Here is a 24350-nt window from a genome sequence, read left to right as displayed (position 1 = left end):
GAAAGAAGGAAGAGCACACATTGAAGGGAGCTCAGAACCTTGATACTGCCAGAAACAAACTTACCTACCATAAAGATGCTGTGAATGCATCCCTGAAAATGACACATCATATCTCTGCTCCTCATTTGCTGCCAGTGAGGCTGAGATAAGTGGTGTCTCCTTTAAGGTACTGAAATATAAGTGCTTCAAAAATTACCTCATTTTTCAAAAGTTTTATTGTTAAGTTTGAAGACTCGACAAGGTCATACTGGTTTTACATCATTCTACATGATTTAAGTATATACAAACCCATTTGAATATAACACAGCTTGAAGGTGTCTCAGATACTTCTGTACTTATTGACACATCAGAAGCCAGCACTGAATACTATAGATCATATTTGTTGTACAGCAAAGATACACTCACTTAGTATCCTTAGTCTTCAAACCTCACACTAATTTGTATGCAGCCATTCCAAAAGAGAAAGTCAACCTCAAAACCAGAGCCATTTTAATGATAAGCCCTGAACAGAACGCAAATAAAATGACACCCTGTGCCAGTGCTTTATTTCCCAACCTATAAACATAGCACAGTACAGAGCTACAGAAAGCTGAAGTTTGCCTACAAATGCTTAACTGTTTCATTTTCAATCTTGTTCAATGCCATTGTTACAACTAATACAGAAGTCAAGGATCATTTCAGTGTTTCTCTACCCCGTCCTAAAGGGACATATCCTGTCCTGCACTTATTCTGGTTTTGGGACGCCAGTTGCTTTCACTGGCAGAGTACAGTTGTGTTACCTGATAACTTGTCCCAGATGTCAATGGTGTTCACCAGGACAAGAAAATAAAATTGAAGGGAAAAGGTTTTCATTCTAGACCATAACCTGATTTTCATTGTTTTGTTAAGTTTGAAGTACTCCACAGAAATCAAGAGTTATTTCAGACTTATACTGCTGACACTGGGAGCAAACTTTGCTGCTATGGCTGCACAATGCCATTTAATTAAATCTTCTTGGTAGCTAGAGGAATAATTTAATTTAGAAAAAGCCCCACTATGCTGGTTGACATTCTAAGGGCATCACATGTATGATTATTCTATAAATTATCAGTGCTATCACGATGTATGGAGCTTTCTCTGCAGGTTGTGAGGACTGCTGACAGATGAAAGTTGACACAGGATATAATGATGAAACCACTCAACACTAAATTAATAAAAACTAAAATTACTATGTTAGGTATCATGGCATCGCTATTTTTATATGCAGATGAATGAAAAACAATTAAATTACTAAACCAAGAAAGATTAATTCAAAACCAAAATTGATGTTACATGATAAACATCACTCAAGAACTAATATTTCAAAACGTGAAAATAAGTTGGTAAGCTAGGGAGCCTAATTTTCTGAAATGGCCTTCCATTTTTTGGGGTATAGTTGACTAATGAAATAGCTACATGCTATTCTTCGTATCTGTAATTAAATTCAGAGTCAGTTGTTCTCCCATAACAGGATATTTGTTTTTGACCTCTTTAAATATTGTGTGTGCACTGAAGATACAAATACTGCTTTTTTAAATTTAATTTTGTTATTTATCTTTTCTTTTGTATAGCCTGAAGTGCAAAACTTGGGCTGTAAGGTGATTTAGGAATACACTTGTCCTCCATTATTCATTTTTTTTCTCTTTAGAAGTACCACCATGACTGACTTTCTCTTTAAAATCACTCACTATGCTTGAAGACCACTCCATATATACATCATTAATGAATGCTGTTAACACGGTTACAGACAAGACAGTAACAGTCTAGTGGCTTTTGTTAAGCAGCACAAAGTAAAAAATAAAGAACTAACTTTGCAGTGTTGCACAGGACCTCAACATTTCTTACACATACTTTTACCTTTACATGACTCTTCTTTATAAGTCTTTAAATGTCTAAGCCTTATAAAATAAATACTTGTATAAATACAGTTTAAGGATTAAATCATTTTATAGAGGCAGGGTGTTCTGTTTCTTAAAATGTGACAGTTTAAGTGACGCTATCAGAAAACCGCCACCAAGATATCCCCAATTCTTGTATGTAAAATTCCTGGCTGCTATTCTGGAGTCATTCACAGTTCAATGGATAACATATTTTGCCTGTGGTGGAGAATGTGCAATTAAATGCAGGTTTTTGAAATCCAAACCATTTTGTTTCCAAAGTAAATTCTGCCCTTTGCAGACTGTGGGCCAACTAATTGTTTGCCTGGGAAGCAGTGCCCGGGTTCGCACTTCAGTATTTCGGTGAGAATGGTAAAGTAACAAAAAATAAGTTCAGTGATATTCACTAAAACATGCAGCTGTATATTTCTTTCTTTCTCCCTACATCAGCATGTTATGAAATCAAAAGGGTGGCAGTAATCCCAAATGCTGTTATTTCAGGTAACAGATAAAGTGTCCCCTCATTCCTTGTCCTGGGATTTTTTTAGACTTGGGTGCTACTCTAACATAGTCACAAAGCACTTTATTTAAAAGAACTTGGAGTGCTCCGCAAAGGTTCATAATGTTACTTCCATCAACAGGGGAAACTGAGACGTGTGGGGGAATGTCCCCCCTACTGCTCCATTTTTCCTACTAAAACCTACTTCTTAAGCTGGGGTCCAATGCTGGCTAGCATAAGCACATAGCCAAACACATAGCATGTATAAAGCATTTCTGTAGATGAGACATGGTAAAAATCAACCCTTTTGTGGCTCACTGGCATATGTATTAAGAGATGTAGTTGGGAGTGAAGGGTGATGAGTGCCCAGCTTTGATGAACTCCTATGGCACCTCTTGCCTTCATGCCTAGGAAGAAGGCTGGGGGCACCACCATAAGAACCCCCAGAGAGGGCTTCCTGGCAGTTAAGGGTGTGATTCCTCCTGTGTGTCTTTTAGTACCTGCTTGCTTCATGTTCACCTCCTCACAGAAACTGAGGAGGTTTCTGAAAAAAGTAATTGGGCAAGCAGGTCTGTCTATGGTTGTGTGCTTAACCCTGGGCAAGTCAGGAAACAGGCTCAGGAATTCTGGTGTTCTGAGTGCCTTTACAAAGGTGGGTTAAGTGTGGGTACTTCAGATGAGATACCACTAGTTCCCTGGTGTCTCATTTCAGCCTCCTTCAAAAAATGCACCTCAAGCAGAATTAATAAACTTTGGCAAATCCGTTAACTTCATAATATACTGATAAGCAGATTATTTTTTTCCATATGCAAACAGTTCACCTCTTTCAAGGAAAAATAATATCAGTGTGGTGTTACAAAACAAAAAAGGTGGAGGTCATGTCTATAAGCATGCAAAACAGAGACGAAACAGGGGGTTAGTCAGGAAAATCCTTTAGGTACACAGACTCTGTTCAGATGAAAGTAATGAAAGCTACCTTGTAATATCACAGGTACTATGTTTTACAGTACCACAGAATACCTTCCAAATATATGTCATAAATACCAACAGTGTTTGATAGGCACAATTACTATAACGCAGTCATCCCCAAGTAAACTTATTGCTAAAAGCTGCAGTATCACTTTTTGCAAGTAAGATGACAGTATGATTTATGGAGAACTTGTCAGCCCAATGATTCTAAAGCTGCAAATGAGCTTTGTCATGCTATTTCTCTTCCCTTGTAAAAAGGATGCTGCTGTTTGTCCTTAAAACGCTTCAACTAGTCAGAACAACTCAAAGGAGAACTAGAAGGATAATTCCACAGCAGAAGGGACAACACTAACATATTTCAAGGACAAAATTGGATTGGATCATTTAAAGAGCAGGCTTAGACCTCCTTGCGAAAGACAGTTAGCAGCCTACCATAAAATGTGCACTTGTTCATGAAAAACCCACTCAGCATCCTACAGGCTTTGCAGAGTTTCTTCTGCGAAGGGACTTGAGCTACACCGAGAGATGCAGAGGTCTGCCTCAGTCCTCCGCTGTGCAGCCCAGCAGCTCTGACCGCAGGGTGATCCTGCCGTACCATGACCACGGAAGGATGCGGATGTGCCGGGCATAGATTGGAGGGTCGATGACGTTCTTACGGTGTGTGTCGTTGTCAAAATTTCCCTGGAACACCTGAAGGGCAAGTAGCAAGAAGATTTAAGACTGTGTGGCTTAAGGAACAAATGTGATACACACCTGATGTTCCCAGGCACCTCTCCATGCCAAATTTTGATCACAGAATCTTTGAACAGTTTGGGTTGGAAGGGACCTTAAAGTTCATCCAGTTCCAACCTCCTGCCACGGCAGGGACACCTTCCACTAGACCAGGTTGCTCCAGGCCCCATCAACTCTGGCCTTGAACACTGCCAGGGATGGGGAAGCCACAGCTTCCTTGGGCAACCTATTCCAATGCCTCATTTTCACGCTAAAGAACTTCTTCCTTATATCTAACCTAAATCTCCCATTTTATGTTTAAAGGCATTACCCCTTGTCCTATCACTATATCCCCTGACTATCTGGGCACACAACTGATGCTGTTAAAAGCACTTGCCTTTGCCAAGGCCTCGGGATTTCACTGCATGCTAGGGACCTCAGAACTAGGTATGAGTGTGGCATGCTCAGTCCTGGTACAGGTTTAGCCTTTGGCTCAAAACTTAACCTGCTGTTCTGCCAACACCCAGGGCTTCATTCTAAAAGTTACATAGAAATCATTAACATTTAAAAAAATCAAATGTCTTTTTACTTAACATTTGCATCACGTTGAATTAATCCCAGGAGATGCTGTTATTGTTTCCAAGAAAATAACATTAATAATTAAAGTTAAGTGGATTTTTTTTTTTGTATCATTTATGAATGCAGCTTGGATGCAACTGTAGAAGGCCTTGTAAAGTTAGTGATTCTCAAGGATGCTATCTTCTTGTGTCAAACAAAAGTAAGCACGTGAACTAAGGGCACCGGTTTGTAACCAGATTAAAAAACCCTAGCACAGTATAGTGCATGTTATGATCTTATTTCCACTAGTAGGTGTTAGCCAGTAGATAACTACGATCCTGAACTTTTGCCTGTGTTAAAACAAGACCAGATTTTCCCCCACTATTTAAACTCAAAGGCCACGTCAACCCCTTTTGGCAAAATGCTCATATTATTCCCTTGGGATATTTTCAGGCTTTTATGGGAAATTTTCATTCTCTTCAAATGTCAGCTAATTCACTTCTCACTTGTAAAAACTGGATTTGATGGCTTCTTGAAAATCGTGACTTTTTGGTCTCTATGCTGCACAATTTCTTTGAATTTTGAAAGCTTCTTCAAGTGCAATCAATTTGGCATCTTGAACAAAGCATGTATCCTCCACAAGTGATGCTTTTCTACAGGTGATAAATTTTCTTTCTTGTCTGGCATCATGCTAACACAGAGGCTGGAGCACTGAAGCAATCAGGAGTTAAGACAGAGAAAATTGCAGACAGGCTGACCACAGAAACAAGTGTTATGAGCCTAAGGAAAAAATGTATTTACCACTGGAAAACATGTTTGTTGCCCAAGTACCGTGTTGATTACATAAATCAACTGGAGCTTGGGCTAAGAAGATTGTGCCTGAATTTGGGTTTTCATCAAGGCAGGAAAACTCATTATTAAAATTACATAGTGGAATCCCCCAAGCTACAATATGCAGTTAGGAAAGGGATATTTTCATTTGATTCCTTGCGCATGCCTGCAATGTATTTCTTGATTTTTACTTTTATTTTATACCAAGCAAGATGATAAGCAATGCAGAACTGCAGACAATTCTTGCTGCAAAACTACTGGAAAATTCTCTTCATCCTTATTTTATTTACCCTACTAAGATGTACTTCAAAGATAACATTTAAATGCAGGCTTAGAATAAGAAACATTGTTTACTAGAAGAACCATTATATAGCCCCAGTACATGTATCTGCACACAGCTACGTGAAATGGATAAACCAACCACCAAACACATCTGAAGAAGGTGGGATTATGCCATTTACTTACAACAGGAAAACAAGAATTAAATTTTATTTCTAATTCCTACATGATTTCGTTAGCACTTGAAGTAAAACTCATCTCCTTCAGAGGTTAATTCAGGCAAATCAGAAATCTACTTTCCCTCAAAATTCAAGATCCAGTTTTAGGAAATTAACTAAATGTCTTAGATCAGAAAAAGGGGTGTGGGGAAATAAAGTTACGAGAAAGTGAGGGAAGCTTTGTGAGCACCCACAAATGTGACCTGCACGAAATACAACATTCTAAGAGCAAATTTTGCTGTGAATCCATGTCAAGTTTCTTATGGGGAAAAATTACATTTTTTGTCACTCTTTGGTTTTGTAGCCTAAGTTGGAGTCAAGAAACTTGGAAAGAGCAGAGAAGACAAGGGATGAAAGCTGTACATCTGACTTACCACTACAAAAGAGCTATTTCTGTAGCTGAAAGTAATTTTTCTTTAATTAAATGCTGCTTTATGCCCAAATAGTCAATACTAAATGAAACACCTAAGCAATTAAAAGTCCTTGAAGAGATGGCACCCTCCTACCATAAATGACCATGCCTCACACTTGTTTCTGAGGAGTTTGTTTCAGTAATCAGCACCTCTGAGCACTGTTATGATTTATTAGCATTCAAGAAGATGATGTTGGAGTTCTGTGTAATTTTTCAGATGAAAAAATGCATAATGACAGTAAACCCCAAGCTGATTAGTGGTCAAGGGATAAAGAGCACAGTGTAAGTTGTTAACATGTCTAGTGCATAATGCCAGTGCATATCATGAGTTCTGGGTGGGTGCAGATCTGGTCCTACCTTATCTCAAACAGCAGATATACAGAGTGAAGCAGCAAGATAGCCACAAGCATGGAAGAATGTCCTTTGAACATTATTAAACAGACTAAGTCTCTTCATCTTGGAAGGACAGAGATGTGGCAAACTGTAAGTACCATGGAGAAAATCAATAGTGAGCAGTATTGCCAAGAGGGGACAAGGAATGAAAACAGGTTTGTCCTGAGCCGCCTTAAAGGCCACAGTGTCCCATACAACACATAACTGAACTGTGGCACAGCTTCTTAGAATCACAGCCTGGTTTGGATTGGAAAGGACCTCATCCAGTTCCAACCCCCTTTCACAGGCAAGGACACCTCCCACTAGACTAAGTTGCTCCAAGCCCCATCCAACCTGGCCTTGAGCACTGCCAGGGATGGGGCAGCCACAGCTTCTCTGGGCAACCTGTGCCAGGACCTCGCCACCCTCACAGGGAAGAACTTCTGCCTAAGAGCTCATCTCAGTCTCCCCTCTGTCAGGTTAAAGCCATTCCCCCTTGTCCTTTTGCTACAGGCCCTTGTCCAAGACAGGTTTCTTGCAGGTATTGGAAAGCTTCTATTCCACAGCCTGTAATTACTGCTAAGGAAGTGTTACAAGTAAAATCAACACTGACTATTAGAGAATCAGGTAGAAGAAAGCAAGACCCTGGGGAACTACACTAGGGAAGAACAACAGACTTACGTGTCTTTCTTCACTAGGCATCTTCTCTAGTCCTCTGCTACATGTAGGGCCATACAGTGGTTATATCTATTTATGTATGTCTGCACTCAAAAAGTGTAACTTACTAAAACATTTACCCAACAGATTCAGCAATTTTACACATGCACGCCTCACGCACATATGTGCCACTCCTCTGTATCTTTAAGCTCTTACAGCTGCTATTAAAAGAAAAACCAGTAGAAAAATTCATGCTGTTCGGCTTTTAAATATGGTAACTTATTTTATGATCAGTTCATGCAAAAGAGAATCAAAACCTGGAAAATGTGAACTGGTATTCCCTGCCAAAAATATGTTTCAAAATATTAGAAAGTCTTCCTTATAATTGTGTCCAACAAGCAATTTTTGGAGCAAGCAATGTTGCTTCAAGCATTCACTACGATTTTTAAATAGGACTGTTTCATGGCATATGCAGCAAATTCAAGTAATGGCAATGTAAGTTGATTTATATTTTAAAAAGAAAACTATTTTATGTTTTACAACATAGTAAGTTATGAGAAACATCTGAAGAATAACCTATTACCACTGCTGTTTGCTTTGCTCCAAACACAGAGCTGGAAATCAGGCTTTAGGGCACATCCACAGGACTCATTAACTGGCAGTTGTAGTAAGATTGTGGTGCTGTGTCACTGGATATGCACAAGGACAAAAATTCAGGAGTCTGATTCTCTACAGAGAATCTTTCTGGATCTCATGTCTCACAGAAACTTTAACTACATGAAAAATCTGCATCAGCCATAGCATTATTGGTTCCTGATATTTGATAATGGCTGAGAGCCGAGACTTTAATAGTCAAGCTTTAGATGGTGAAGTCATTATGTTGTCTGCTGTACCTTAACCATACTTTTTATTTTGAACACGCGATTTCATAGAGCAGCTAATCCTGCTTATATAGAGCTATACCTAGAAACAGTTATACCTGTCTTCTGTTTGGAGTTTGTTTCAATGCAGAACATCTCACTCTTTTGACATATAATTTAAAATCTAAAATTAATCTCAAATCTAAAAAGAAGAAAATTATTTTTGACAGCCATATTCCTTTATCTTGAAAACATTTTATTTCTTTATTACTATTCACTGAAGAAGACTTGCTTAAGCAAACAGAGGTAATTTACAGACTTGGAACAGCCTGTTTACAAGTTTTTGGCTCTTGATGGAGTAAACTTTCACCATGAAGAGTTACAAGTGAACAACGCTAGCTAAAAGACAAGTGAAAGATGCATACTGCATCCTTTTGGAAGATGCTTGCATGGCTAAATAGGGAATTGCTCGGTATGCTCAAGTGGAAGAGGAGAGTTTACAGGTCATGGAAAGAAGGGCTGGTCACTTGGGAAGAATATAAGGCTGCTGCTAGAGGATGTAGGAAAGCTGCTAGGATGGCTAAGGCCTCCTTGGAATTAAAGCTGGCGAGAGGGGTCAAGGACAGCAGAAAGAGCTTTTTCAAATACATGGCAGGTAAAACTAACACCAGAGGCAATGTAGGCCCGCTGATGAACGGGACGGGTGCCCTGGTGACAGAAGATACAGAGATGGCAGAGTTACTGAATGACTTCTTTGTCTCTGTCTACTCTGCTGGAGGCAGTCCTGAAGAGCCCTGTACCGCTGAGACCCCGGATGAAGATAGGTCAACAGAGCGGTCTGCCTTAGTCGATGAGGAATGGGTTAAAGACCAGTTGAGCAATCTGGATATCCATAAATCCATGGGTCCAGATGGGATGCACCCGCGGGTGCTGAGGGAACTGGCTGAGGTCATTGCTAGACCGCTCTCCATCTTCTTTACCAAGTCTTGGGAAACGGGAGAGGTGCCTGAGGACTGGAGGAAAGCAAATGTCACTCCTGTCTTCAAAAAGGGCAAGAAGGAGGACCCGGGTAACTATAGACCAGTTAGCCTCACCTCCATTCCTGGGAAAGTGATGGAACACCTTATCCTTGGTGCCATCTTAAGGCATATCAAGGATAAGAGGGTTATGAGGGGCAGTCAACAGGGCTTCACGAAGGGGAAGTCGTGCTTGACCAATCTCGTAGCCTTTTATGAGGAAATAACACGGTGGATGGATGATGGTAGAGCGGTGGATGTGGTCTACCTCGACTTCAGCAAAGCGTTTGACACAGTCTCCCACAGCATCCTTGCGGCTAAATTGAGGAAGTGTGGTCTGGATGATCGGGTAGTGAGGTGGACTGTGAACTGGCTGAAGGAGAGAAGCCAGAGAGTTGTAGTCTATGGGGCGGAGTCTAGTTGGAGGCCTGTATCTAGTGGAGTGCCTCAAGGGTTGGTACTGGGACCAGTATTATTTAATATATTCATCAACGATTTAGATGAGGGAATTGAGTGTACTATCAGCAAGTTTGCTGATGACACTAAGCTGGGAGGGGTGGCTGACACGCCAGAAGGCTGTGCTGCCATCCAGAGGGACCTGGACAGGCTGGAGAGCTGGGCGGGGAATAACTTGATGAAATATAACAAGGGAAAGTGTAGAGTCCTGCATCTGGGCAGGAACAACCCCAGGTTCCAGTATAGGCTGGGGAACGACCTGTTAGAGAGCAGTGTAGGGGAGAGGGACCTGGGGGTCCTGGTGGACGACAGGGTGACCATGAGCCGACACTGTGCCCTTGTGGCCAAGAAGGCCAATGGCATCCTGGGTTGTATTAGAAGGGGGGTGGTTAGTAGGTCGAGAGAGGTCCTCCTTCCCCTCTACTCTGCCCTGGTGAGACCTCATCTGGAATATTGTGTCCAGTTCTGGGCCCCTCAGTTTAAAAAGGACAGGGACCTGCTGGAGAGAGTCCAGCGCAGGGCAACTAAGATGATTAAGGGAGTGGAGCATCTCCCTTATGAGGAAAGACTGAGGGAGCTGGGTCTCTATAGTTTGGAGAAGAGGAGATTGAGGGGTGACCTTATTAGTGTATATAAATATATAAAGGGGGAGTGTCACGAAGATGGAGCCAGGCTCTTCTCAGTGGCAAACAATGAAAGGACAAGGGGTAATGGGTACAAATTGGAGCACAAGAGGTTCCACTTAAACCTGAGAAGAAACTTCTTCTCAGTGAGGGTGACGGAACACTGGAACAGGCTGCTCAGGGAGGTTGTGGAATCTCCTTCTTTGGAGACATTCAAAACCCGCCTGGACACGTTCCTGTGTAACCTTATCTAGGTGTTCCTGCTCCGGCAGGGGGATTGGACTAGATGATCTTTTGAGGTCCCTTCCAATCTCTAACCTACTGTGATACTGTGATACTGTGATGCTTTCCATTACAAAAGGCTGTGGAGGTGTTTTTAATGTACACACGTGTGTGTGCACATATGCTTTTGGAGTGATTTAGAAAAAAGATATTCTTTCTTTTCAGTTGGAATGCATAAAGTCTCTGGGTGTGAATTTTCTACTCTTGATCTTGGTCATCTTCCTTTCTTCTTCATCAAACACTTTTCCCCTGACTGGCTGATGACAGGAGTTGGTTGGCATATAATTGTTAGCTGTGGAAAAGAGTCCTGTGCCAGGAGAAGGACTGCCTTTTCCGTCTCTGTAATACATGAATAAGAATTTATATTACATGAACTTTATTATTTCTTCAAGTTCAGAATAGACACCAGACACAGAAATCTTTTAAACTTGTGAAACTTACTATCACATTCTTGTTATTTTTAACTCTCGATCTGTCTACTGATGCTACTAAAGTAAGATTTTACTCCACTGTACATAGTTTGTAGGTGCTTTATGATAGAGATTCAAAGCCAAGCAAAAAGACAAATATTCTGAAGACCAACTTCCCTCCAGAGGTGCTTCTGGAAATTCAAGCCAAAGACTGTTAATATGAACATGTTGTCTTCCTTCAGATCTTAGTGTGGTAAAAGGGGAAGGGATATATGTGCTGGAGGCACAATCTGGAATGAGCGTACCTAGATCTTAATCTCACACAGATCACGTTAACTCAGTTGAAAGTAACAGAAGTCACTCATAATTTAAACCAGTGCATAAAAAAAATACTGTTAGATCAGAAATATTATTTTAAGTAATAGCATTAAATTATAATAATTTAAATAACATTACTAAAGAAAGTTCTTTGGCTGTGCAAAGTATGTGGACTACATGCAGGAGCTGAATCTATCAATGCAAACCAGCCACTGTAGTAATTAAACACAGCACACAAAAACCATTCACAAACCTAGCAGAAAGATTTTTAACCTGACATGATCTAACTTTTCATTTTTAAGTAGGTTCCTGTCTTCTGTTGCTGTGGCAACTAACTATGTATGCAAAGAATATAACTTACAACTAGTTCATCTTTTGTGCACAAATCCAGTGTCCATTTGCATACCAGACATTGTCTATCTACCATTAATTGCACTGCTGTGGCTAATAGTGACTGACAGTGCTGCAGACTGATGGCCTTCTCTAGGCTGCTTCCAAATGTTCTCCTCTTATTTTAAAAAATGGCCTCTAAAATGCCATTTGACACTGCAGCTGGCCTTGAGTTACCTACAGCAGACCATGCAATTTATAAAACATGTGGAAACAGATTAAAAAGAAAAAAAAGGGTCAGATTTGGTTTGTATGTTCTTAGGTTTAGAGGCATAGTGAGCTACTGACCTCTAGTTGAGAAAAACTAGATAGCTATTAGCTCTGGTCCTTTTTTCTAAAATACACTTTCTTCCTACTTGACAGTCCGCAATGGAATTTATTTTGGTTCTTGAAGGCAAGAGAAAAAGCTTTCATATTTTTCAGGCAGTTCATTCAAACTGTTTAAAATGAAAGAGACATTTTAAAGACGCATTTCCCTCCCCTCCTCTCCCCATTCATCTGCATTCCTAGAAGTTCAGCACAGATATGAATTCAAATGATGGCTGTTAAAATAACAGAAGCCAAACAGGAGCTGCAGGAGCCACTCTTCTTGGAACAGCTTCTCCATTTGCAATGGTGCAAAGAAGAAAACAGCACCACATTTCCTTCTGTTTGAAATGACTATTTTGTAGCAGAATGGTCAAAGATACAGGCTGCACATAGTGCACTTGTGAACAGAAGATACCAATATCTTTTCCTCAGTGAAGTAATTTTCCAAATGAAAAGGCAGAAGGGAATAGCTTCAGGAGTTCACTGAGATCAGCTGATACATTAGGACTCACTCTGTAAACTGCTGAATAGTGAGATGGAGGAATCAGAACAGAGCTTTTAGCTCTTACATCAAATAAAGTCACAATATTCATCTGCAAATCACTATTACCAGCCTACCAATATGTCCATAATTTCTGCGTCTGAGACGTTCTTTTTATGTTTGCTTTTCCAGAATGCAAAATGGCATATTTTCTGCTGACTTTAGTTATTTTTCTTTTATCCTGTCTTCCTTTTCCTTAAAATTTTGAGAACAATCTTTCTCCTAACTTATTGGATGATTGCACAAGGATCACAGGATGAGTATAGGATGACTAAATCACCTGCAGAGGAAATAAGGAATCTATGGTGTTCTATAATTGGCAGAAGAAATCAAGATGTTCAGTTAATAAATAGAATGAATGAGGGTAAATTATGAATAATTTATGCTTGCCACTGTTGATAGTTGCCAGTGTGTGTCTTTCATCTCTTTTCTGTATCTCCTGATACAGACAGAAGAAACAAAGTTTCACTTTGTTGTGAAAACACATTTTCTTCTGCAGTGTTCTTGCATTTTGGGCCAAATCTTGTATCATGACTTAAACTGAGGAAATTGTTGCAGATCCTGTGCAAAGTTGTCACTATCAGACAGGACCAGTGATGCTATTTTAATTCTGCTCGCTATAAGTAAGATACATCATGGCTTTTCTTAGGCTGTTTTTATTTTTCATATATATTTTTGTCCCACTGCACAGGCTAGAGTGTAGCCAGTATTTCTGGTTCTATACATATCCAGTGTGGACAACTGCCACCAGAATACACTGGATCAACACATGCCTAGCTGGAGCAGTGATGAAGGGTTTGGTGTCAAACTGTAAGCTTTTACTGGGCGAGTGCAATTTGTGTATTCACAGTAATAAAATAGATGATGGAAATAAATTTGCTTGTTAGAAGTGAAGATGTGGCCAAGATTTTCCCATTTCGAAAGGCAGTATCAAAGTTCAGGGTGGTCTTTACAAAATGAGATCAATGGTGCAATTTAATAACAATGACTAGCAAGCCAAACCTTAGGAAGTCATAATCAATGTCACAGGTAGAATATCCAGAATAATGGAACAGGCACTAGTTCTGTGCTAAAGATTGCAACACTATAGCAAGTTTTGGAAACCACACTTCAGGAAGGGCTCATCCAAGAAGAACACGGAAGACTGATCCGAGGTTGAGAAACCATACACTTTGAGGAAAGACTGCAAGAGTAGATAATTGTTGTTTTTGTTTTTTCTTTCTTTTTCCAAGAAGAAATCGCTTAACGTACTTCAAACAAACAAACTGAAAAGATTAAGATAACACTTCTTTTTGCCTGTGAGGACAGTCAGGTGTGTTGCTGGGATGGCGATAAGCGATCTTTCCACTTTTAACAATATTAAACATGGGAGTATAGACTTTTCATCCCCAGCTGTTAAATAATAATCTGATGGAGAATGGTGCAGGGTACGATCATTGTATGAGGTGAAAGACAGGTGAGTGAATTAAGCTTTAGTTCTGAAAATGAACTGTTGAGCCTACTCCTAGGGTGGCAGGATGGGACCTGGGGCTTGTTCGATCTCATATCCTGCTGAGGATACCTCAGAGGGGATGGAAAGAGAAGAGCACAGTCTCTACAAAGGTCAACAAATAATGCGTCTAGATGCTGTCTTGAGATCCTTTCTAGCCCTACCTCCTATAAAGTTTTGCCAAGCTGACAGACAGCTAGCATTTCTGGAATGTCAGATCCTGCTGTAAGACTTTGACGTTTCCAGAACTGTGTCACAGTACAGTTTGGACTAATGTTTGTTTATCACAGGATGAGATCTAGCCTTGTATTGAGTATCTTGTTTATTTTGTACACATTTAAATTCACAAGTTGTTACTTCTAATTTCCAGCTAAGTGTATTTGATCACATTCTACTTTTAACTGTTCTTTATTTTTTACAGAATCATAATAATATGCAACTATTCTTAGGGATGTTAATTAGTACGGCATGTGAGATGTTTTAATAAGACAATGATTAAGAGTTTTCCATTGTTTGTCATAGAATATGTATATAGCAAATAACAATCCAGCTGATGGTGAAAGTGAGAAGAACTTGATCGCCTTGGCAAATGTTATAAACAAGTGTAGACTGTTTATAACATTCGCCATTGCCATTTATAAGAGTGCTGTTAAGTCAGAGTGCATTTTATTTTAGATCTGTTTGTGACTGCTGCTGTGTTCCTCACTAAAGACTTGAACGCATATTCCCTATTTTAGTAACTTGAATGAAACAGATTGCTAATACAAGCTTGGCTTGGAGAAAACATTCATTTCACAGCAGACCTTTTGCTTCTGTTTTTAAATGCCAGGGACTTACAATGGGATGTGTGCAAAGTACTGAAGTGACTATCTGTCATTTGTATTGAATGCATTTATGTTACATCTACAAAAGGTGAGTTGTTTCCAATTTTTATGTGACAACCAGTTATACAAGATACATCCATAATCACTGGTGTCAGGACCTTTTCAGTTGGATGGCTAAAGCAACTGATATTGTTTTCCCTATCTAAAGTACTTTAGAGTTTAGTAGGCAAAAATCTCAGAGCAAGATAAAACCTCAGTAAACTGCCATTTGGGTTTTAAGACTGGGACTTTACAGCATCATCTCTGGATAACAATCTTACAAACATAACACTTCTATGCAAACACACACATCCAGCTATGTACATATTTAATCCAGTAATTTAGAACACTTTCCCCTAAAAATAATGGGTGTACATTTGATCAATCACTTAAAATCATCAAAATGTAAGGGATGCAGCTGCCTAACCCTTCATCAATAGATCTACCTGTACCCACACAACACAGATCAATACATATCAAAAGCTTCCTTATTACTCAGAAAAAAAATAAATAACTGACCTATACGGAGGGTATGAAATTTTACTGAAGAATTTTTGTTTACTTTAAGAAAAGTAAGGACAAGTGGGAACATTCATCATCCTGTTAAAAACACCGTGTTTGAGAGATGCAGCATCAGACCTATCAGCCATCTGTTATTTTTATTAATGTATCTTTTGTTTCAATCAGACAAAATCCCACTAAGACATTTAATAAATAATTCACATTTTGTCAGCTTTCTTAATGTTTCCCTTAAGCAATGCATATGCTGTAATCCCTTTCTTAAGAGATGATACTATGAATTCAGGTGTATAAAAGTCTAATACAGTTTAAAGGAAAGGTATAATATCCTAAATGACAAGAGAAGTTAAATGCTTGCAGGTAAATCAATTAGCAAACCTATACTTTCTCTATGCCTCTCATTAAACATTTGCAAAAAAAGTTGACAATTTTTTTATGTTTTGTGCTCATTTAATAGCGCAATAAACCAATAATCTTTCCATTGGGTATTTGAAACCCAATGATTAATTTCCACTTAAAAATGAAGCCAAAATGGCTAGGTAATGAGGTATCCTAAAGATGTGCTTTAAAGAAAACTCAGAAAATAATGCATACTTATTAAAATACAGAGACATAGATCTTGAATATACAAATAAACTGTTATTTATATACCTTCTCCCCTGGAGTTAAAGGAAGAAGCAATTCCAATAAAAGGAAAACTATGAAGTTTTATGTCCCATATTTAATAGTGTTAAATCAGGTGCACTGCATTGATAGGTATGGTATTACAGCACTGTGAATGTCATTGTGTTATATGACTCTCTTTCATTCACCTTGACTTTTATCTGTGTGATTCCACACATATGGAACCCTATGAAACAGGCAGCATGCAATAATCTACAGTCTTACAGCACTGGCGTCATTACAGATGTAGACCTCTGTAGTAATGCAACTGAAATATCAATCTTCTATTTTTTTACCTTATCCTTCTTTTGTTTGTCATCTTGGTATACGATCCAGTTCTCCCCATCATTACTGTAAGCAAGCTTGTAGGACCCCACAAATTGGACGTGACCAAAATCTTTAGCTCCTTGGGTAATTATGCCAGTGATTTTTGTAGGGGCAAGCAGGTCAACCTGAACAGAACAGGACAGAAATAAACCAGAAGAATGTAATTAGTTTCAGTTTCACTTTGCAGTCTGACCTCACATCACACCAAAACAAAATGGTGCAGCATGTCACACATTTTTTGAAGCCCCTTAGTTCATGGTGGAAGAGGACCCAATCCAAAATGTGACTATGCACTGTTTTGGAATCATGCCCTTCTGCAAGCTCTAGTCAACTTGCATTACTTTTCTGTTTGTTACTCATGGTTTATACCACCTAATGGCACAACAGGGATAACCTTGTACCACTATCTATGGTATGAGGTGTGGGTGTGAGGTGTCAGACACTACCCCAACAAAATAGCAGTCTCCAGTGCAAATAATCCGCAGCCAAAAAGTGTTCCCATGTGCTCTTAATAATCAGAACAATCAGAATACTGAGACAAAGTATGTCAGAGGCTGCTTCCCCAAGCACCTTTCAATTTCCTTTGCAATAACAGAGCTTGTGCTTTACCAAGTCATTCAAAACATCTGCTTTCACACTTCTTTTCCTGCTGAACTTTTCTTCTCTCTTCAAGCCTTTATTTCTTTTTCTACCTCTAAAGCTCTAACTTTTACATTTCTTGATTTTCTTTTTTATTTGTATAATCTTAGCACAAGACTTAAAAAAGCAAGGCAGGAATCTTAAAGCCTAAGAAAATCTGAGTTTTCAAGTGGCTTTCACATGGGTCAGCACCTCTGAGATCAGTTCTTTTGAACCGGAACCTGACACCGAATATAAAAGATTTGGGCCAGATGCCTTGGATTAAAATGATCAAGGAACAGAATACAGTAACAGAATTAAATTGACCTAATAATATATTTTTAGAGGAAGAATGGAGGAGCTGAATTCCCTGTTAAAATTGACATTTTCTTGAAATGTGAAGGTAAAATTGAGGTTTAATTCTGTGCTCCTGTGCTCTCCAGCAATGTGCCAAGCCGGTGAAAAACAAAAAAGGAAGATAAAAAGGTAGATTTACTTCAAACAATAAATGGCTGTGAAGCAGTAGACATTTTTAGTATTGCCTGTTAAATGAGACAAGAGAAACTAATAGTAAAAATATTACAGTAAAATGACAGGAGTGCTGAACTCCATGAGAAGATCAGTGATGTTTTTACTGCAAGAAATTAAAAGGAGAAGGTGAAGAAATATAGAATTTCTCACTTATCAAATGCTGAAGATCCAGTGTTGCAATTCTGGGAAGCTGAGGCCACCTGAGCAAACTAGATTTTGACTGAAATATGGGTCAAGACAGAAGAACAGATGTGATACAAAGCATAAAAAGTTAGTCATGAGAACAGAATGAAAAATATGCAAGTATAAGAAGTCAGCTAGTCCAAAACAGTGCCTTAGAAAGACAGACACTACAGTTTGGAGTGTATAAAAAAGAAAACAGAAAATTGTAAGCGTACATTTATAAGAGGGAAAATGAATTCTTAGTGCAGACAAGCAATACGGAGAGCCCTCCCCCAACATCTGAAGACAGATAGCAAACTAAAGCTTTAATACTGAGACACTGTGACAGTAAGTGGAAGATGCCATTAGTTCTACCATAATGAACTGATTTATTGCCATCTGATAGCAGCAGTATTGCTAGGAGCAGCACCCCGCCACGTGAGGGAAGTATCCTTGGGAGGCAAACCTCTTTTTGTTTTCAATTTTGGTCAATGGAGTGAGACTGTGCGACTAAACAAACGATTACTCAGCACAGCAGTCTGATTTTGATGCTTTCGTGGACTGCTTGAAGGGACTTCTTTCTCCTGCAAATAGTGCAAGGAGACTTCCTTCCATCGCCTAAATGTGCCTCTTGGAAATGCAAGCTGCTGATTAGTGTTTGTTTCACAAATTAATAAACACCAGGTCTCCAGACCTTGCTTCCAAACATTCTGGAGTCTAAATGAATAGTCTGTTTTTCAAAAAGGCTGATCTGGTAAGGAATGGTCCACACTTTCAGGCAGCATTTGAACTAAACATTTCAGAGTCAACTTCAAATTCTCTTTATAAATAATTTTGACATTAGCATTTTACAGGGTAACCTCTTTTTTAGCGGAGAACGCTTCTTATATTTGAAGTCAATGTCTCTCCTGTTAACTTCAAAAAATGCCTCCAAAAACCAGTTATTTTTAAAATGTTTCAAGTAATCTAAAAAGATTTCACAAATATTTTACATGGCCATGACACTCAAAAGTATTCCTCTTTGAAATTCAGAACAGGGAGAAAAAAAAATCTCATTAATTCAGGGGATTTCAAAGGTAAAAATCACAATGAATCTTTATTATCACATAGATCCAATGTTAATAAAAATATCCTAGTAACATGTTTATTTTATATTTATCCTATAAGCACATGTTTTGTGTTTATAGGATATATCCAGTGGTCTTATACTCTTGTTCAGAAAAATGATGTGGAAAGCTGAAAGGTAATTTGGCATATGTTCAGTCTTTTTCTGAAAGACTCACATAGCACTATGTAGAATATGGGTGTGCATTTGTGTGCATTATATTAAAAGAAATGGAAAAAGGAATAATGAGTAGACAGATTCTGTTCTAGGTCTTGACAACAGAAACAATAGGTATTGCTGGAGATGAAGAAAAAGACTAAAAGGGTACGGCACCAGCATCTCTCTCTCATGCTTTAGTATATTATTTACATAGTCATTCATAAGCTGATAAGCCTTCAGGCGAGAAAAATTGCCTAATCTATCAATACAGAGCTTTCCCTCTGTTGCTTAATTACCTTCAACAAAGGGTTAACACCCTTGCTTTTCATTCTTCCTACTGAAAGTACTTGAGAACATAAAGGTGAGAAGAATTTATACCAATTTCTAGGCAAAACATCTGCATTAAAATAGCGGACAAGAAATTCATAACTTCCTATCAGAACGCAGAACACATTTATTCAGTTAATATAGACTGCAAGTAACAGCCTATCAAACAAATTACCAGGAGAGAAGTTGAATTAATACACAACCACTACATACTCTTCAAAGCTGAATGTGATTAACAGGATCAGAATGTGACTTTGGCTTTTTCAATGCAGCAGAATTTAAAACAAGGTAGAGGCAATTAGCCTGCAACTGATAGGATCATTAGCTGGCTACAAGGAAAGCCATGGTTTACAGTTTAATGTACATTTCTACAAGCAGCTGATCAAAAAGCAGTTTAACATCTTGTGTCTGAAAGAACTCTCTCGGGCTATAGCTACTCCCCTTCCCACCCTGCTTCAGATGTTAAAGACGATTCAGTGTGATTTGGAGGAGAATTAATTTAAGAAAAAGCACAAGGATAAACTGACATGAGTATGAAATATTTTTAATGAATCACTTCATGGATGTGCAGCATGAACTTATGTGTCAGTGTGCAGTTAAATGTGGAGTGAGTAGGTCTTCCTGATCAGCAGAAATGTCACATGCATGCTCTGTCCCTGCTCTGAACAGCACAGAGCTAATAAACCTCAGCTCTCAAGATCTGACTATGCAGATATGGCCACCATGACTATTCATATGGCCATCAGAACTCCTTGAGACCTGCCATGTACAGAGACCTTCTATCTCACAACATTCGTTTCTCCCAGGAGCAGGAACCTAGGCATGAGACACTTCTAGACATTTGGGTTAGCTCCCCATAAACCAGTTTGGATCTGCAAACAGTACAACTGCATTTGCATTCACTGTGCATGAGCACTGCTTCTGGACTCATGGCAATACACTGCCTACCACAACCTACTGACTTGGGCAACCCCAGTTGCTCTAAGGACCACGCATCTGCTCACTCACATACCCCCACACCTGGTGGGATGGGGAGGAGAACTGGTAAAAGTAAAACCCATGGCTGGAGATAAGAACAGTTAATCAAAATTAAATATAATAACAACAAGAACAAAATAACAATGACAACCACAATAATGAAGATGAAAATAGAAACAACGAAAAGAGAGAGATGATTAAACCCAAGAAAACCAAGTGATGCCTAATACCATTGCTCATCACTCACTGATACCCAGCCGACCCTCCAGCAGTTATTGGTCCTCTCTGGGTAGCTCCCCAGTTTATATACAGGGCAAGATGTGCTGTGGTATGGAATACCCCTTTGGCTAGTTCCGATGAGCTGTCCTGTTTCTGCTCCCTCCTGGCTTCTTGTGCCTCTCCTCAATGGCAAAGCATGAGAGACCAAACAGCCTTTGATCAGGGTAAGCATTTCTGAGCAACAACTAAAACGTCTCTGTGTTATCAGCATTATTCTCAGACAAAAGCCAAAACACAGCACTACCAGCTGAAAGCAGGACACTGTTATATCAGAAAGCTCAGTAAAAGTGGAGTAGATGTGCCATGAAATATCAACCACAACTCTGCAAATATCTCTTTCCCACTCCTTTTCCCTTTTCTACATACTTGGTGGAAACAAATTAAGTTCCAGGCATTTTCTGGGACTATTAGAGAGTTGGGACAGTACATGAATGAAAGGCCACCTGTGAACAGGACTTGGGAGAAGAAATGGGTAGCTTTCACAGGATTGCATGTGGAAGCTGAGTGATCACACAGCTTGTCGTGGTTTAACCCAACCAAACAGCTTGTTCACTTACTCCCAGTGAGTGGTGCCAGGCTGGAAGCAATCGAGGCCCACGTTAGTCCGCCCCCCCCCTTCCCCAGGGGCTGCCGCCCCCTTTCCCCGCTCCCAGAGGGGTGGGGAGGAGAATCGAAGGAATGCAACTCCCACGGGCTGAGATAAGAACAGTCTAGCAACTAGTGTACAATACGAATCACCACCGCTACCACCAACGACAACAATGATAAGAGAAAATAGCAAAGGAAAGGAGTACAATACCACGCGCCGAACCACCAGTCCGACCCGGCCGACCCCCTCTCCTTCCGGGTACCTCCCAGTTCCCCCCTGGGCATGACGTGCTGTGGTATGGAATACCTCTTTGGTCAGTTTGGGTCAGGTGTCCTGTCTCTGCTTCCTCCCGGCTTCCCCTCCTCCCTGGCAGAGCATGAGACTCACAAAGTCCTTGGCCAAATCAAAACATCATTTTTATCAGCTTTGTCCCCAGCCCGAAAGCCAAAACACAGCACTGCACCAGCTACCAAGAAGGAGAAAAAATGACTGCTGCTGCTAAACCCAGGACATTATCCACCCCTTATTCCATACCATTCACGTCATGCTCAGATCCTACATTTTCAATATACCATCACTCCGATCTCAGTGCACTTCTATCTTAGTGCAAAGACTAGTCCCTATAAAGCTGCTGAGTCCATCTGGTCCATGATGTCAGGCTCCATCTCTTGTAACAGTCTTTCAGAACAGGAGAGGCCGCGTGCAGTATTGGGTCGTTGCCTGCTGATGCTGATCATTCCCTTACTGTAGAACTTGTCTGGTTCTGTCAAAGTTCGCTCTCTGTTGGGATGATGGTTGAAGGGAAGTCAGGGCTAGTCGCTGGTGGCCTGAAGACATCTGGTTGATGGGCTATTAAAGTATTACACAGCAGGCAACAACATACAATTAAGTTCATTGCCTGTTTTCCCCTAAAATTAAATCCCCTTGAGGTACACATCAGACTTCCCCATCATCCCGCATTACCCACCAAGTGTATCCAGGTCCCTGAGCAAAAGCAATCCCACGAGTGGGTTTGCCTTTACTTGAAGCAGGAATAACCCAGACTGTCTTCCCCAGCAAATTCTTCATATGCACCACAGGAACTTTGTCCCCCTCTACAATATGTAAAAGTTCCGATTGGGCTGGGCCAGCTCCGTTGGCAGATCCTCTGGTGTTGACCAACCAGGTGGCCTTTGGTAAGTGTGTATCCCAATGCTTGAAAGTTCCGCCACCCATTGCTCTCAGCATAGTTTTTAACAGCCCATTGTACCTTTCCATTTTCCCAGAGGCTGGTGCATGGTAGGGGATGTGATATACCCACTCAATGCCATGCTCTTTGGCCCAAGTGTCTATAAGGTTATTCCGGAAATGAGTCCCGTTGTCTGACTCAATTCTCTCTGGGGTGCCGTGTCGCCACAAAATGTGTTTCTCAAGGCCCAGGATAGTGTTCCGGGCAGTGGCGTGGGGCACAGCGTACGTTTCCAGCCATCCGGTGGTTGCTTCCACCATGGTAAGCACATGGCGCTTACCTTGGCGGGTTGGTGGCAGTGTGATATAATCAATCTGCCAGGCCTCCCCATATTTATACTTCAGCTATCGTCCTCCATACCAAAGAGGTTTTAACCGTTTGGCTTGTTTAATGGCAGCACATGTTTCACACTCATGAATAACCTGGGCAATAGTGTCCATTGTTAAGTCCACCCCTCGATCACGGGCCCATCTATATGTTGCATCTCTGCCCTGATGGCCTGAAGTGTCATGGGCCCACCGGGCCAAAAATAATTCACTTTTATGTTGCCAATCTAAGTCCACCTGAGCCACTTCAATCTTAGCAGCTTTATCCACTTGTTGGTTGTTCTGGTGTTCCTCAGTGGCCCGACTCTTGGGTACATGGGCATCTACATGGCGTACCTTCACCACCAGGTTTTGCACCCGGGCAGCAATATCTTTCCACAGTGCAGCAGCCCAGATAGGTTTACCTCTGCGTTGCCAGTTGCTCTGCTTCCATTGCTGCAACCACCCCCACAGGGCATTTGCCACCATCCATGAGTCAGTATAGAGATAAAGTACTGGCCACTTTTCTCATTCAGCAATGTCCAGGGCCAGCTGGATGGCTTTCACCTCAGCAAACTGACTCGATTCACCCTCTCCTTCAGCAGTTTCTGCAACTTGTCGTCGAGGATTCCATACAGCTGCCTTCCACCTCCAATGCTTCCAAAGCACTAGAGGGGCCCACTGGACTAGATACTTGCCCATACTGTCCCACACACCCTGCCACTCATGGCTGTCCAGCCTCAGAGAAAATCTCTTGGTCCTCCTACTTCGTTGTTTAACCCCAGACAAGACCCAAACCTGACTCTGCGTAACTTTTGAAAACAGATGAAAGAGTTGTGGCCAAAATACACTCTGTATACGTGCCAACATGGTGATCCCCATCACAATCAGCAAACAAGTCTCAATAGCATTAAAAGGCCATTCAAAACTCTCAAATGATGCTGTAAATGCTCTGGGGGGAGGACTGGGAGGGTAAAAGAATGCCTCCTTCACAGGTTGACCACCCGAGAAGGAGAAAGAATATGTGTAATTGCTAAGCACTTCTATTATATACCTCCCAAAGTATAAAGGTGGTGACCATACTGGGAACATAAACCAGATAAGTTTCATGATCAATAATTCTATTGTGTTACAAGTCATCATCATAAAGTACACTGAGACAAGAACTTTAGCCCAAGCCCCACACTTGAAAAACACTAATACAGCAAATACCAGATCTAAGTAAGTTACAACATTCTGAAGCTGTGAGATCAAGAGGAACAACTTTGAGAGCCAATAAATCAGCATTGTGATGAGTGACTATTAATCCGGTCAGATCTGTTGTTATCTCAACCCCTTCGTGCCCCACGTTGGGCGCCAAAAAGAACTGTCGTGGTTTAACCCAACCAAACAGCTTGTTCACTTACTCCCAGTGAGTGGTGCCAGGCTGGAAGCAATCGAGGCCCACGGTAGTCTGCCCCCCGGCTTCCCCTCCTCCCTGGCAGAGCATGAGACTCACAAAGTCCTTGGCCAAACCAAAACATCATTTTTATCAGCTTTGTTCCCAGCCCAAAAGTCAAAACACAGCACTGCACCAGCTACCAAGAAGGAGAAAAAATGACT

At 40.5% G+C, this 24350-nt stretch overlaps 1 protein-coding gene across 1 annotated transcript in view; it reads right to left on the bottom strand.

Moving 5' to 3' along the window:
• Positions 1-2571: 2571 nt before the first annotated feature.
• Positions 2572-24350, bottom strand: part of LOC133224534 (EGF-like repeat and discoidin I-like domain-containing protein 3) — a gene marked incomplete at its 5' end in the record, with an annotated part of 80794 nt that continues 59015 nt past the window's right edge. The window contains 2 exons of the mRNA XM_061376058.1: positions 2572-4053; positions 16437-16592. Of these exons, the coding sequence (XP_061232042.1) occupies positions 3904-4053; positions 16437-16592 (306 nt within the window). The remainder of the gene's footprint in view (positions 4054-16436; positions 16593-24350) is intronic.

Source organism: Neopsephotus bourkii, unplaced genomic scaffold (assembly GCF_033783945.1).
Source record: "Neopsephotus bourkii isolate Nb327-2 ecotype Australia unplaced genomic scaffold, CSIRO-AGI_Nbou_v1 NB_1691, whole genome shotgun sequence".
In the NCBI taxonomy this organism is placed as follows: domain Eukaryota; kingdom Metazoa; phylum Chordata; class Aves; order Psittaciformes; family Psittacidae; genus Neopsephotus; species Neopsephotus bourkii.
Note: the sequence above shows the minus strand (reverse complement) of the source record. Positions and strands in the feature narration are given on the sequence as shown.